The sequence below is a fragment of the Ornithodoros turicata genome, chromosome 3 (assembly GCF_037126465.1).
Source record: "Ornithodoros turicata isolate Travis chromosome 3, ASM3712646v1, whole genome shotgun sequence".
In the NCBI taxonomy this organism is placed as follows: Eukaryota; Metazoa; Arthropoda; class Arachnida; order Ixodida; family Argasidae; genus Ornithodoros; species Ornithodoros turicata.
The window spans coordinates 30,221,439-30,238,519 of NC_088203.1; the positions used below are offsets into that span (position 1 = coordinate 30,221,439).

General features: G+C 47.7%; 1 protein-coding gene across 3 annotated transcripts in view; it reads left to right on the forward strand.

Moving 5' to 3' along the window:
• LOC135388363 (uncharacterized) overlaps positions 1-15,597 on the forward strand; it is a 117,813-nt gene extending 102,216 nt beyond the window's left edge. For 2 of the 3 annotated variants that reach the window (XM_064617881.1, XM_064617882.1), the window contains one exon: positions 10,866-15,597. In XM_064617881.1, the coding sequence (XP_064473951.1) occupies positions 10,871-12,004 (1,134 nt within the window). In that variant the 5' untranslated portion in view covers positions 10,866-10,870 and the 3' untranslated portion in view covers positions 12,005-15,597. Of the gene's footprint in view, positions 1-3,328; positions 3,556-10,865 lie in introns of those variants that run through there. The other variant, XM_064617880.1, reaches the window with a different exon arrangement.
• Positions 15,598-17,081: the final 1,484 nt, after the last annotated feature.

The following is a 17,081-nucleotide window of genomic DNA, read 5'->3' on the forward strand; positions in this document are numbered from 1 at the left end:
GGCGTGGACCTGGAATTGGGAGAATTTTTCTCACTCTCCAGTCAGCAGGTACATGCCCAACACTAAAGGACTGTGTAAAGATTTGCGCCAGTAGGACTGAAACGGGCTCCTTTATATTTTCAAAACTTTGCTGTTGATATTGTCTATGCCAGCTGATGATGACAGTTTCATATTATCTATAATCTTAATTATGCCACTGACGGATATCGAGACCATAGACATTTCTGCTATGTTAGAAAACGGTAAGGATGGTATCGAACTCGGGTCCTCATGTGTAAAGTCCGTGGAAAAGTAATCGCTGAAAGCACAAGCGCTACCATAGTGGTCCAGGGGCATACCATTGCTTCCGGAAATTGCGAGGTCGTTATTTGACGAAGTCGGAGAGATGATTCGCCAGAACTTCCTTGTATTTGATGTGAGTAAGGAAGGGAGGTCTTCAGAGTAGAACTTACGTTTGCTTATTTCTAACTCCGTCTTGAATTATCGTGCTGTTTCATAATACCGTCGCCGTTCTTCGGGAGTTCTTCATGGTACGAGAACCTTTCTCTCCACCTTTCCTACGTTCAAGAGCGAAAGGCTGCATACTATAAGATGTCCTGATCTCCTGATGTCCTGCACTTAAAAAGCCTTTGACAGGTGAAAAATAGGGATAAGCTGAAGTACGGGAAAACAGTTCTTTACGCCGGTTATTTTTCTCTTTCTCTGTGTGTTGTAAACGCCGCGTACAGAGCTCCTTCCGATGCGTTTTAGTGCATACGGACGCCGCTCCGAAGTACAACTCTGACTTCGTGCCGTTGTCTCGACGTTGTCGCCTATACGTGCGATGGAAATAGTAGAATCGGTAACGTGTTTTGGTGCCGTCTGCTTCTGTTCCGATCTGCGTATAGTTACCTCGTTCTTTGCGTTCCACGTTCATTTCACGAATGTGCAGCAAACCATCGTCCGACCATGAAGCTTCCGCGCGATATTCAAGAGGTTCCCGAAAGAGTGGTCCCACCTCGACACCATCTTCACCTCATGAGACGGATGCCGAAAGAGGCTCTCTTTCATGTTGTGGGAAACTTTCCACCATGTGGTCTCGAACCCTTTGCCAAAGCCCCCGCAGGAAGGAGGGCATATCACATCCGGGTATAATACGAACAGAAAAGTCGATTGCCTTCAAAGACACCAAGGTCCACCCAAGCTCGCCGTCTGCCACCAAAAATACGCAGCTTGCTTGTCCTTGTTCTGCTCGTGTTCCAGGCGCTCTGACATCGCGGTCCCTACCTCTCGCCCTTTTGTTTCGCCTTCGAAGCTTTTGTCTTTCTCTTCATCCCACAACGTTTTGGGGTCGTTTACTAAAAGTTTACATGGGCCTCCGACTCAACGAGCTGTCTATCTGAGTTTCGGACAGCAATATGAAGCCGTGAACGGAGGGTGCTTACTATTCTCTATACAACTCTGATCCCGTCTGTCTCGCACTCTGCTCCGTGATATAAGGCCCCTGGACGCAGAAAGGACGTGAACCTGGACCTCCGAAGCGAACCCAAATGAACCTGTTCCAAATGTAAAAGATGCGTATTGGTGGGGGTCAGTTATAGAAATACTGTTTGCTCTACTTATATAGTCATGCTCTCCCACTTACAAACAACTTACTCGAGACGACAAAAATGAAAGCTAAAGATGAAAACCTTGCCATGGGCCAGCACATGGAGGAGCGATCAACGCATCCGTACGGTATCACGTTACGAAAAAGAGCAGCCGTGAATCTGCTCACACTTTAACCAGGGCGGATCCAGATCCTCGTTTTCTTTCTTTTTTCTTTTTTTTTTTTTGGTGGAGGAGGTGGTTTCGCTGTCGGAGCGCGTAGTGGAGGAGGAGAGAGAGAGAGGGAAATCCAATGTATAAACTGACGTTTTGGGGGCGATCGCCCAACCGCCCACTTCCCCCCGCGTGGATCCGCCACTGACTTGAACTCGCCCCACGATTATTCATCGCATTACCTGCATTGATGATTAGATCGGTGCCGTCACAGAGAAAAGTGACGCGGAAGAACTGTATCTGCTGACATTTAGTGATACTGCTCAGACGCGTGCCGTTTGTTGTAATACTAGGCGTGTTCGAAGCAGGGATCGGAACCGAAACTGAACCCGAACCGAAAACCGGGAAAAACGTTATTTTCTGACGAACCCGAACCGAACCGAACCCGAACGATGTTTTTGCTTGTCCTGAGCCGAACCGGAACTGAACCGAAAAAAATTGATACGGTTACCGGTTCAGAAATCGGTTCAGAGGTGAATTAATTGTACTACTGACCGACCTTTTTTTTTTTGCTCACCTGAACGGTTATCTCACACCTTTCTCTTACAATCGTGTACGGTGAGCGTAAGCTTGCTTGCGTAGCAATATTACTGCCCGTGGACCGGTTAAACCGAGGCCGGAAAAAGTAACTGTTCCAATCCCTGTAAATGCCCCGACCGCTGACAGATTTTTTTTTTTTTTTTTGTCTGTGTATGTGCGGGGGTGGGGGGGGGGGTTCTCCCTGAGCCGAACCCGAACCGAACCGATATACCTGAACCGGTTCAAGCTGATAATTTCGGTTCAGCGGAGCTAAACCCGAACCGAACCAATATGCCTGAACCCGAACCCGAACCGGACCGAAAAAAAATACCGGTTCCGATCCCTGGTTCGAAGTGCGAGACATTCCTATAGTGGACCAGCATCGAAGGGGTGTGCGAGCGGTGCGGGTACGCAAAACGTAAATTGTTGTTGCAGCCGATGCAGGCGCAAAACGCGACGCACAACGTGCGTCACAACGCGACGCTCACTGCCTTCGTGGCGCTGGGAAAAGCCTCGTATTGTCACGCATAGAAAAGGCTACGTCTCCTTTTCTGAATATTCGGAACGCAGAACGATATGATTCTGGATGTCCGTTGACCTTGAGTGCTGTTCCGTTCTCACGGTGCGGAAAGAAGATATAAGACAAAAGAGAACGAAACGAAGACCGAAGGCGATCCGCAAACTCTTTGTTCTTTCAGGCAAATGCGGCACCGCAGATGGCAACCGATCGACTCACTCGGATTCGTGGGTCTGACGGGTTCTCAACTTTCTTTTGTAACCGCGTATCACGCGAGCAGTATCACGTGTACACGCAGCACACGGCAACAGCGGACCTTCGTGCAGAAAGATAGACATTTCACTTGAAAACAATCTCCGTCGCGAAACGGATGTGTCTTGCTTCCGCCTTGTGCAGGCGTCGAGTTCTTACGGAGAAGTTCTCCGCTTTTATGTGGAATTGAAACTTCCGGTGGTGGACAGGACGCAGTCTGAGATGTGGCTCGACTCTACAGATGGCTCTATGTCGTCGCGTGCGCCAAGGTCGTCTTGTGTTGTCTGTTCAAGATTCGTTGCGACTGCAGCCGCGGTGCGTTTTGCATCTAATGTGTATTTTGGCATTTCAACGAACGTGTCGCAGCCTTCGGATTGATGCGTACACACGTAAACTTCTTCTGCGTTCGCCTTAGAAGGTCGATACTAAAGGCATGGAAAAAGGGCAGAACGTCCGTTGCAGAACAGGTGGGTTAATTATTTGTTGATGTGCAGTCAGTGACAGGGATTGGTGGTGACACGGCCTGTATCTGTGAATCTTAGTACTGAGATCCAAAAGGACGTCGAACAAGAACAAGCAACTTAGATGGAGTACATTTTAAGAATTTTGCATTGATAATCGTCGACTGGGCGTTAGCCTTCCAGAGCGTTGTTTACACCATGGCAGGTTTGAAGAGGAACAGTAAAAGCGCTTTATACGCTCTCTTTGAAGCTCTCGATAAAGTGGAAAATATCGGGTGACAAACGAGCAAAAAACATCGCACGTTAAAGAACCCTCAGGTGGGCAAATGCAATCCACAGACCGACCGCTGTGGCGTCGCTCATGATCTCAGTTGTCTCGCGACGTAAACCCCAATTATGAAACTAACGAGCAACAAAATGGGAATGAATCTTGCAGCTTCCAAACCGATTTCAGTTTACTTTGCTCTTTGCTCGTTCTCTGTTTCTTCCCTGTTTCTGCGTCGTCAATGCTCCCCTTGTTTACTTATGCCCCCCCTCTCTCTCTTTCATTTTGTTTTTCGTGTAAAGCGTGCCTTTGTGTGCTCCAAATGTAGGTACATCTACCATAGCTGGGCGAACTCACTCATGAGGGCCCTCATGAGTGCCCCTCACCCTCACCTCACGCCTTATAAGTGGAGGTGAGTGAGGGCAAGCCCGCCATCAAGCAGGCCAAGCAGGCCATCCGTGAGTGCACTCATGAGGTTCTTACCCTCATGAGGTCTCCCGTGAGTGCACTCATGAGGTCTTACCCTCACGAAGTCTCTTGTGAGTGCACTCATGAGGTTTTGCCCCTCATGAGACTTCCTGTGAGTGCACTCATGAGGTCTGAGGGGCGCCAGGTTTGTGTGAGTGAAGTCACTGGTGAGGCCTGAGGGGTGTGAGGTCAGTGTGAGTGCATTCAGAAATGAGGTTAAATGACACTTACGAGACGTGGGCAAATTATGAAGGCACTAGTGATATGGTTCCAGCGATCCAGCTACCGGCAGGGTGCACTTTAAAGGGCTGATGTGCCCGCTTTTAGGAATTTCGTCTACGTCGCGCTGGAAACACAGCCAAGCGTCCTGAGCTGACGGATTAGTTGGTGATATGGTTCCATCGACCCACGTACACACAGTGTGCACTTTAAAGGGCTGGTCTGCCCGTTTTTAGCAGTTTCGTATATGTCGTGCTGGAAACAGAGCAAAGCGTCTTGGCTGACTGATTACTTGGTGACGTGGTTCCAGCGACCACTACACGCAGTGTGCACTTTAAAGGGCTGGTGTGCCCGTTTTTAGCAATTTCGTCTATGCCGCGCTGGGAACACAGCCAATTGTCCTGAGCTGACTGATTACTTGGTGATATGGTTCCATCGACCCACCTACACGCAGTGTGCACTTTAAAGGGCTGGTGTGCACGTTTTTAGCAATTTCGTCCACGTCGAGCTGGGAACACAGCCACGTGTCCTGAGTTGCCTGATGACTTGGCGATATGGTTCCAGCGACCCAACTCCAGGCATGGTGCACTTTAAAGGGCTCGTGTGCACGTTTTTAGCAATTTCATATACGTCGCGCTGGGAACACAACAAAGCCTCCTGAGCTGAGTGATTACTTCATGGTATGGTTCCAGAGACCCAACTACAGGCAGGGTGCACTTTAAAGGGCTGGTGTGCATGTTTTTACCAATTTCGTCTATGTCGCGATGGGAACACAGCAAAGCCTCCTGAGCTGACTGACTACTTCGTGATATGGTTCCAGCGGCCCAACTACCGGCAGGGTGCACTTTAAAGGGCTGATGTGCACGTTTTTAGCAATTTCGTCTACGTCGCTCTGGGAACACAGCCAATAGTCCTGGGCTTTGTTGTGTTCCCAGCGCGACATAGACGAAATTGCTAAAAACCGGCACACCAGTCCTTTAAAGTGCACGCTCTCGGTAGTTGGGTCGCTGGAACCATATCACGAAGTAATCAGTCAGCTCAGTAGGCTTTGCTGTGTTCTCAGCGCGAAGTAGACAAAATTGCTAAAAACGGGCACACCAGCGCCTTCAAAGTGCACACTGCCGGTCGTCGGGTCGCTGGAACCATATCACGAAGTAATCAGTCAGCTCTGTAGACTTTGTTCTGTTACCAGCGCGATGTACGCGAAATTGCTAAAAACGGGCACACCAGCCCTTTAAAGTGCACCCTGCCGGTAGTTGTGTCGCTGGAACCATATTGGCAAATAATCAGTCAGCTCAGGACGCTTTGACGTGTTCCCAGCGCGACATAGACTAAATTTGTAAAAACGTGCACACCAGCCCTTTAAAGTGCACCCTGCCTGTAGTTGGGTCGCTGGAAGCCTGGAACCATATCGCCAAGCAATCAGTCAGCTCAGGACGCTTTGCTGTGTTCCCAGCGCGACATAGACTAAATTTATAAAAACGTGCACACCAGCCCTTTAAAGTGCACCCTGCCTGTAGATGGGTCGCTGGAACCATATCGCCAAGTAATCAGTCAGCTCAGGACGCTTTGCTGTGTTCCCAGTGCGACGTAGACGAAATTGCTAAAAATGGGCACACCAGCCCTTCAAAGTGCACCCTGCCGGTAGTTCGGTCACTGGAACCATATCACCAAGTAATCAGTCAGCTCAGGACGCTTTGCTGTGTTCCCAGCGCGACATAGACTAAATTTATAAAAACGTGCACACCAGCCCTTTAAAGTGCACCCTGCCGGTTGTAATTCGGTCACTGGAACCATATCACCAAGAAATCAGTCAGCTCAGGACGCTTTGCTGTGTTCCCAGCGCGACATAGACTAAATTTGTAAAAACGTGCACACCAGCCCTTTAAAGTGCACCCTGCCTCTAGATGGGTCGCTGGAACCATATCGCCAAGTAATCAGTCAGCTCAGGAGGCTTTGCTGTGTTCCCAGTGCGACGTAGACGAAATAGCTAAAAACGGGCACACCAGCCCTTCAAAGTGCACCCTGCCAGTAGTTGGGTCGCTGGAACCATATCATGAAGTAATTAGAGTCACTAAATAAGTGACTTATTTAGTGACTCTAGAAGTAATCAGTCAGCTCAGGACGCTTTGCTGTGTTCCCAGCGCGACGTAGACGAAATTGCTAAATACGTGCACACCAGCCCTTTAAAGTACACAGCCGGTGGTTGTGTCGCTGGAACCATATCATCAATGCCTTCATAATTTAATTTGCGCACGTCTGGTATGCGTCATTTGACCTCATTTCTGAATGCCCTCATACTGACCTCACACACCTCAGGCCTCACCAGTGACTTCACTCACAGAGACTTGGCGCCCTCAGACCTCATGAGTGCACTCACAGGAGGTCTCATGAGGGGCACAACCTCATGAGTGCACTCACAGGAGGTCTCATGAGGGGCACAACCTCATGAGTGCACTCACAGGAGACCTTATGAGGGTAAGACCCTCAGGGCTTGCGTTTGTGAGTGCCGTGAGGGTGAGGGCGAGTGAGGGCATGAGCCCGTGAGGGCCGTGAGGGTGAGGGCGAGTGAGGTTTCACCAAAATGCCCACCTATGACATCTACACATCGTACTGCATTTTCCCTGTTCGTTACAGCAAGAGCGCAATAGGGTTTTAGGGACGGTCTCGTACCCCCTGCCCCTTTCATAAAGTGTACCATTGGATTGCCCTTTGTTGAATATGGAATACTGCTAATTTACCCGACAAAACACGCCACAGTTATTAAATAACCGAATTAAATTGATAAAGATTGCGGAGCACGCCGCGATCTGTGTTGGCAACAATAAGAACGGCCACGTCGCCCTGCGGGTAAATCCGTGATAGGATACAGAAATCGTTTGCTTTTGCGCGTGCTAGTGCATCGGCGTGAGCAGACGACTTTCAGAAGTTACTGGGCACCGCGGCAACTCTCGTACATTTTCTTTCAGTTCTCAGATGAAAAACGCACATTCTAAGTAGTGGCAAGCATGGTGGTTCAGAACAACTATGTTAATCCTCAGAAACAAGTTAAAAGTCGCAGAACAACCCCGTCCCCAATCACAAATCTGAAGTCGCTGGCCATCGGCGCGCGCGGTCGCATTACAGCTCCGACCAAAAATATATTACGCGCGCTTCCATTACACTCCCTGTTGTACACTGATCACGCTTCGAAATGAAGTGTCGCTGACGACGTACATGGAGAAGGAGAACGTGTTTATTTAAAAACCGCATTAAATGCTCGCGGAAAGAAAACATGTGACTTAGCTTCCACGTATCCGATTGTGCGCCACATTATGGGAGACCCCACAGTCAATGCTCGGGCTACATTCTCCGCTCGCGGAGGTATATGCCTGAGTGTCCCCATTTCGAGAGCAAAGGGGATTACTCAAACCAAGGTGCTTCTGCAAGTTAGAATTACCATGACAACGACGACGCACCCGCAGGCCGACGTCATACGTGACGTATGCATGAGAGAGGCGCAGCTTTCGTCGTCTGCTCTTACGGCACGTTTCGACAAATTCCTCGAAACGGCTTGGTTATTCCGAATGAAACTTTGACGGTTGTATGTGTACAGTACTCGTGAAACTGGTTTTGGCTAAGTTTCGGAATCGCCCCGGCTGTACGAGACCGTCCCTTTAAGCACTACTTAGAAGGTACCGCAGTATAGTACTTCGGCGAGCCAAGCCAGCTGAAGAACGGCTGGATAAATAGGTAAACACGATGACAACGTACGAAGGCGACCTGGACATATGACACACAAACAAAGAACGTGCGATTCTTTGAACATGCATATTTCAAACGCTGAACATTATTTGAATAATTGCGGGCTCAGAACTGCTGAGCGTTGTCTACTGTCTACAGGGGCGGATTTAAGGGGCGGGCGGGGGGGGGGGGGTGACCGCCCTTTCCCATACGGTCGTGTTCCCTATGTAAAAACCCTATCTCCTGGACGATGCTGCGCCGCAAAGCACGAAATTTCCTTAAGACCCCCCCCCCCCCAATGACAGGCCCTTAAATCCGCCCCTGACTGTCTATTCAGGAATTCCAATCCTTAATTGTTGTCACAGGGAAATTTTGACGATTACCACGTCAGCAGAGAAATAGCGGAAAAGAAGAGAACAGGAAAGAGAGAGAGAAAAAAAAATTGAGAAAGAGACACTCATTACGGGAGCCGGCAACTACAGATCACTTACAAAACAAAATGGCTAACTACAACGACAGGGACACTCAGTCACTCACATAGAAATTCACACTGTGTCCATTAACTTGGAGTCTGCGCAAAATCGCACGAACGCCTGCATGACGTGGAACTAGTGGAACTGATGCGTGTGTGTATGCCTAATCTTTTTCATCGTCATCCCACTCATATATTACCCCACTTACACTGAGGTACGGTACCACAATTGTTGCGGTGAGACACCTCATCTCATCGTCATTCGTGTATAGCTGTTGTTGTGGAGCTGATGGTCCGATAACCAAGGGCCCACAACCTTAACAACATCGAAGGGTCTGCCATCCAGCCGAGCTACATAATGTAGTAGATACAGTCGGTGGTGCTGATACCGTGGACAGGATAATAAGATATGTTCAGTGTGCTGTGCTGTGAACCAATGTGGGGCTTGATATAAAAATGATAGAAGCAAGAAAAAAACTGCATCATGGCCAGAGCGGCGTTTGTGCCATAAAACACTAAATCATCAGCGACAAGACAACAAAGATGCTTGAGCGCTACAACAAAACATTTAGTGCGTTGTTTTACTTTTATGCACTCTTCTTGATGGCCTGTTTTATACATATTCATAGAGCACAAAACTGTTGGCTAGCAGCGTTAGTTACATAGTTAGAGACTTGCAAAGCTGTTTTTCTTTCTGCCCAATAGTTTCTCAGAGTGGTCTAGGAAATTGGATACGTGATGAAAGGGGTGAAAATAGAGAGTATCAGAGAGTTATGATAGTAAAATTTATGAAGTAAGGAAAGACGAGCGATGATACGGCGAGTAGAAAGAAGCGGGAGAGAGGCCCGCTCTTTGAGGAGAGTTACGCTAGAAAAACGGGAATAGTCAGAGAAGATGAAGCGGGTGGCGCGATTTTGTAGCGCCTCTAATTTGGAGGACAGATGATCATGGTGAGGGTCCCATATAGAGGGTCTGGGGTTTTTCCTGGGTTTTCCTCAGACGCTTTCAGACATATGTCGGTACAGTTCCCTTAGAAGTCGGCCCAGGACGCACATTTCCCAGGGCGTCAGTCGTGACGTTGCCCACCTCTGTGAGGCCGACAACGGCGAGCCCTTTCATCATCACCACCACCACCACCCATATAGACGAAGCATATTCAAGTTTTTTTGCGGACTAATGAAATATAGAGCTGGCGTTTCAGGTCCGAAGGGCTTTTGAATAATTACGTTAATAAAACCGAGTGTTTGGTTAGCTCTGGTTACTATGGAAGTAATATGAAAGTCCCATGAGAGGTTATTTCTAATATGCGCACCTAAATACTTGTAAGTATTTACATTATCCAGTTTGCTACTACCAAGGAAGTAGGAATTAGTGGGGCTGTCATTACGACTGATCGACATATATTTACACTTATTAGTATTAAGTGACATGAGCCAAGTTTGACACCAGGAAGTCAGAGCGTCTAAATCCTTCTGTAAGGCTGAGACATCAGATTGAGAAGAGATTACACGGTATATGACGCAGTCATCAGCAAAAAGATTTATATGTGAGGTTATGGTTACAGTTGGCGATACTAGATCATTGATATAGATGAGAAATAGAAGTGGGCCAAGGACGGACCCTTGGGGAACCTCTGATGTGACGGATGTAACAGAAGAACAGGTGTTATTGACGCAGACAAACTTATTTCTATTACGCAGGAAGTCGTGAATCCAAGCTACGATGTTGGGATCGATTTCAAGGGAAGATAAATTGAGAAGAAGAAGATGGTGCGGGACAGTGTCAAAAGCTTTACGAAAATCTATGAATATGGCATCAATGTGGGACCCCTCATGGACAGAGCAAAATAAATCATGAGTAAAGCGAGCCAACTGTGTTTCACGTGAGAGTCCTTGCCAAAAACCGTGTTGTAAAACATAGAAAATGGAACTGGACTCAAGAAAGCGGATGACACCAGGATAGATAATGTGTTCGAGAAGCTTGCAAGGGATTGCTGAATGCACTCATGAATCTCATATTCACATGAGCTTTGGTGTACCCAGTGTTAACCAGCGATGTAGAATTCTTCGTTAGACCCACCTTTCTAGAAATCTGAACTCTTTATCAGAAAGCAGCGTCGATAGTGTGCCTTTAAAGCTGAATAATTTCTTTGTTTTCTTCTTCTTTCAGGACGCATGATGAAGTTAATCCGCTGGGTCGAGGTTCACATAGGCCGCTCTCGGAAGAAGGCAAAGAAGACGCCAACAAAGACCCAAAATCCTCCCGCCAGCACCACGGTCATTGCCAGCCCGGATCTTAATACTACGACGCGCGATGAAGCGAAACAAACCCCGCACCACGACTACGACGAGCTCGTTTTCGAAGCGACTCGAAGCCCCCGAACGCCCGAGAGCTCATCTCGCAAAGCACCTCCCCACATCCGGACAAGCTTCCTTGACCAGGTGTCGCCGGCCGACGTGAGCTCCCCTCGACAGCGAAGTCGCATCAAAACCAACCCATGGCTCCCGTCGCCGCGCAGCCCCTGTGGAAGCACCTCCGCGGACAGCGGCTGGACCGGCTCGCGATCGTCCACGGGCTCCGAGGGCTCCGAACCGGGAGACGCTGCCTCGGACGCCTCCTCTTACCACAACTGGACCTCTATGTCCTCGCTTCGAAACTCGCGCGAAACCATCCCGAGTCCATGGGCGTCTCTTAAGCCTCGCACGTCGACGTTAGAGCCCTACCGGAGGCCTTTGCCTTCGATATCCTCTAGCGCCAGCGACGGGTTCTTGCGCCGGAGACACCCAGAATCGGCAAGAGTTTATCGACGAGACTTCGATACTTATCGCAAAGGCATCACGCACATCAGCGATGACAGTTGCAGCAGTGACGACGAGGCATACTCGGAAGATTTCGTGCAGTCTGAAGACAGTGATGTCGCGTCGGTTCTTAAAGGGCAGAAGGTCCTTGTGAGTCCGCAGACAGACTCTGCTTGCGATTCGGCTGGAAGCTGCATGACGACGCCCATGTCGGAGACGAATACATGCTCTGCAATGCACAAAGAAAGCCTCGGTGATAAAGTACAACGATTGAGAGCCGAAAGAGTTGTAGTGGAACAGAAGATACGTGAAGCCAGGGTTGAAGAACAAATACGAAGGGAAGAAAGAATTATGCTTCACCAGGAGATGGTACAGTTCCGAAGGTTGCTCCTACTGAAGACGCTGCAGGGACTACGCGTTGACCTGGATGAAAGAAGTCACGGTCGTGAGGTGTGCACGACGACGATGCAGACCAGGGCAGAGTGGCGATTGGAACGGAGGAAGCTGTAAATGTTCTTGAACTGGCGCGGCTTCGGCCAGTCTCAAGGCTCTTCCGGAAGCCGTTCTGTGTGGGTCCGTCTTCTACGGTGTCGCTGGGGAACACTTACGTTTCTATTCAAGTGCAAACAGGTTGTGGACGCTCAAGAACATTACAGTTCGACAATGAGGCATGCACCTACAGCTGAGTTATGTTATTTGACGTCGTATCGCAAACATTAGTCAAGCATACATCTTATTAACAGCTATACATCCACATCCTCTTGTTTACACTCATCTAGCACACGGCCACGCTACACCAAAATACATAAGGTTGTTAAGAAACATCTATCGCATTTGCAAGTCTGCAGAAGATCAAACGTTTTGTGAGGAGCAACCTCTGCGAACATCTGAACGATACTTACTTTGCGGTGTTTTGATTTTGGTTTGTTGCATGTGCTCAATATGAAGACGAATCCAACAGCAAGAAAGGATATCCCAGCATCAGTCCTTTGGTTGTGAACTGGTACTTTCGTAATCGCCCCCTGAGGAAAGGCAAAAGCCAACGGCTTGCAACAGGATGGGTATTGCATTGGTGCTGTCCTGACATTCTCACGCTTTGTTTTGTCCAGCAGTGCAGCACAAACTTCTCCGTTTATGTACATGCAGATCAAGTGGAGGGAAGTAAGGTTTATTGACCGCAATTATGAAACACAAGTTAGTCACCAAAACATTCCACTCTCCTGAGCGTTCCACGCACTCGTGAGTCGTGTCGCCATATGTGTCACACACCGAGTTTTGTCATACTACTATTCTTGGGAAGAAATCTCTCCGTTGTGGGAACGAGGTCCGGAAGCGTAGATGACATTCCACTACGACATTCCAGTTACAATGAAACAAAGTATAGCAGCATTGCGATGAAGCACAATCTAAGTGTTATAATTCATCAGATGAAACGAGCACGCGACCAAATAAAATACCTCCAGCTCTTGTAAACCGATCACAAAACGACAGGGGAGTCTTGACCGACCGCCAGGTTGTGCGTGTAGCCTCCGCGTGACGTGTGCCAAATCGCTATTCACACCTTTTCAAACAGTATTATGCTATAGGCATACGCCGAGAAATTACATGATAGTTTTTCGACCGATCCTGTCGGCACGATCTCAATATAAATTATGTATTTTTTTCAACATTTCGATCAGCATCTGTCGAATATATTATTTCGTTATAGTGTACACCAGGTTTAGTTCACTCGTGTAGCTAACTCCTGCTACTCAGAACATATAAAGTACACATCTGGAGAGCGCGGAAATTTCTTTTCATATTGAACATTGAAGAACGTCTCGGTGCATTCCATCTAGTCATTTCACGTGTTTCTCATTCAGCTCTTAGGTGCTCCGCATTGTGTTGTGCAATCCTGTAATTACGTCATACACACGCGCGACGTTTTCTGTTTTGACGTCACTCGCAATTCTTCAACTCCGATGCTGTCGCATCGAAGCGTCTGGTTGAAACTTACGCATTATACCATGCCTGTAAATTTCCTATGTTTGTTGTTGTAAGTGTACTAGTGCTTCATGCTTTCATGTCCTCTGTTATGTCCCCCAATGAAGTAACTTTTCAACTATGTCTACCTCCGCTATGTGTGGAGGATACTTTAGTTGCGCGGAAGCTGAGTTACTCTTGAATATCCCGTTCTGCAGTAACGCACTGAAGGTTCACACCCACTTTCCCCATCTAATATTACCTGGTTGTCGCTCAGCCGAGTTTCGGTCTTATATTCGTATTCACGCGGTAATGCATTAATGAAACAAGGAGGCGACAGGGGCGCGACGAGCGTCTGACCTGAGGAGTGGGGTTGGACCTTAAGAATTCTATCCCTTCCGTCACATTACTGTGTAACCTGGGCAATAGTGCAATTACATATATATTCGTGTGCTTTGTAACAGTAAGTAACACACAGTGCGGGTTATGATGCGTATCTAATGGTTATACAGTTTGATATGACGAGCGCACTTTTTAAAATCACACATCACATTCCATTTTTCTTAACCATATGTACAAATGGGATATGTCCTTCATGTTGTTCCTGTATTTTTTTTTTTGCCATGTTCATAAAAGCGATAGGGAGGGGGAGCCCACCGTTTGCGCGGAAAGAACTGTACAAATCTTGAAGGTAACCTCTGTTCCATTTGCGTCACTTCTGCAAACTACCACAAAACCAGTTCGGCACCTTTTCGGTGGGACGAGCCCACAGTCTAGGGTGGGCGACCACAGGCAACCTGTCGTCGCTCACCCTTGACTCGGAATGTTGGGTAACTTGGAAAACGATATTCTATGAAAACAAAAGTTTTGTTCCATCTGACGTCAAGATTGAGGAGCATCTGTTTGAAAGAAACCATGCGTCAAAGGCCACGCAGTGTACACACTCACCAGGGGCGGACCTAGGATTTTGTGCAAGAGGGAGGCCCATCCAGTATGGCAGATACACGATCTAGGTTAATTAAACACTAAGGAGTGGGTCAGGACAACCCGACGTCCCTCCCCCCCCCCCCTCTAGGTCCGCCCCTGACCCTCACGCCGGACGTACCCTTGGCCGGCGATTTCGACTATAGGCAGACATGTACAAGATACTCAAAAATGTATTTAAGATAAGATAATAAATACTAGCGTTAGAATGTAATTAAGATAGGGTATAAATACATGAAAATTAAAGTAATTAAGATAGAGTACAAAATACTTCAAAAAGTATTTGAAATACAATTAAGATACTATTTATCCTTGAACGCAAAAAGTCACCGGTCACTGGTCAATGCGGCAAGTCGCCGCTATGCGACATGAATCACCGAAACCCCGCGCACTATATACGCTTGCCGCCGCAGTGTGATAGGAGTCATCTAAACACAAGTCCCAAAAAGACGACAAAGAGATACCACATCATTCCACTAAGTATATCTGTCCCAGAACAAAGCGAACTTCTAGCAAGTCCCTGCTCGGCGAGGTCAGAATTCGGTGTCATCGCGTCAGGGCACACATAATAGAACCCTCACTGGCCAAGGATTAGTACACGCGGGGCAAGATCTCTAAATGGGGACTTCCAAGAAGGGCCAATGTCCGGGTCAAGTCCGAGGGACTCAGGAAATTTCCACTGAACAAGCAAGATAATGGAAAGACGAGACACAGAAAGTTTGAGAGGGACATCCAAAATATGTAATTAGAGCATTGAGTAGAAAATACCATAAAATGTATTTTCAATAGAGTACAAATACACAAAACAAAAAGTATTGAGTAGAGTACCAAAATACCGCAAATTGTATTTAAAATACAGTATTTTAAATACAATGCTCCAAATACGCACAAGTCTGACTAAAGGACACTAGGCTGTTCCCCGAACTGAAAAAACAAGACACTGCATTGCCCTGTCTCGTAATTGAAGCACTCTGGTACCGAAAGACCCACTGCACCAAAACTCCGGAGGGGCATGGACGTGATCATGGACTTGCATGACGTGAGGGGCATGGACGGGGCATGACGCATGGACGTTCGGATGTGATTTTCGGTTTTTAACTTTTATTACATTACTGCTTTGGCTAAGTTACGCTACCAATAAAAAAGATGAAAAATTATTTCGTCGCTGAAGCTTGTAACTCTAAGAATGAAATAGGATAACTGGATGGCGTGAGATGTCCAATTATTTCAAAGGTTTCTCATCACTTTGGGGGCGACCTACCTGAACCCGCCCTCTCGCGATTGCTGCTGCGCGATTCGGAAAGAGAGGTCGCTATAATCGCCATACCAGACGTCAACGTCTCTGACAAACGAACGAGATGCCGTTGCAATGTACCAGCCCCCGAGAGCAGTGTAATTCAACACGGCTCTCTCCCCGTTGGTACTCGTTCGACACTTCCGTCTCATACGTACACTATACGTACACAAGCACAATCCCGTTTTTGTTCCTGCGTAGCTCCCCCACAATAATCTCGCTCAATAGTGTAGTGATGATGGAGAATAGCTACCACCTTTTCTTTAGATTATAGCGCATTTTCGAGAAAATATCTGTGTTCTGGAATGTACTGAAGTTTAAAGTCTCCCTTCACGCTCCTTTTCGCTAGACGCTATGGTTGTAGTCCTCTATAGAGCGTAGTGTTCCAGACGATAGGAACCCAAACACACTGTAAATGAGCTTTGCGGGCGAGATGTAATCTTGCAAAACGACATCTGGGGCAGAGTTGTATAGTGTGTGAGAACAAAGTTGTGATGCAAACTGGACTGTGTATCTGTTATGCTGTGAATACAAGGCAAAAGAAATGTGCATTCATTTTGGAGTTATCGCGTAATAAAATCAGTACGACAAATGTGCTGAATCATCGTAATCATGAATTTCCTACGGAAAGTGTAGGAGTGTGTCTGCGTGTAAGTTTTTGTTTTACAGTACCGTTGGGAACCTGCAAGACAATAGGGAGCTTTAGTGGATCGGAAGCATTCAGGAGAGCGATACGGTAGAGGAAGCTGTCAAGTGAAAAATCAGCAACGTGATGTCAGCTAGAGTTACTAAATAGGGAACAGAGTAGCGACACTAAGCCACGCCGGCGAGCGAGCCCGCCATCTTGAGTCAGGCCGTCGTCGCCTAGCAATGGGACGGCAATCTCTCCCTTCTCCGGTGGAGAAGAATGCGCAGTTGAGCCAGCTCGCAAGTTCGCAACTCAGGAAACCGGCTTTGGACGCAGGTGACTCAACATGGGCGGTGAGTTCTTGGAAGGGGAAACCATGTGACACGATCGGCCCAATCGCGGACACCGAACGGCGGTTCCGGTGCGGAAAAGGAATACGATACTCTATCCCTATTTTGTTACCCTAATGTCAGCCACTTCAAACGAACTAAGCGATTGACCTATTGTTACTGTCCACCGTTACTTATGATATTTTCGGAACCGTAATCGCGAACGCCCTTGATCCACTAAAACTCTCTGATAAAGGTAGGTGTCAAACGAAAGATCAACAACGTGATGTCAGTTACTTCAAAGAAACCAAGAAACGGGCTTATCATGTTTTCGGAACCGCCGTCGCGAACTCCTGTCTGATCTTCTAAAACTGTAATACCTAGCCTTAG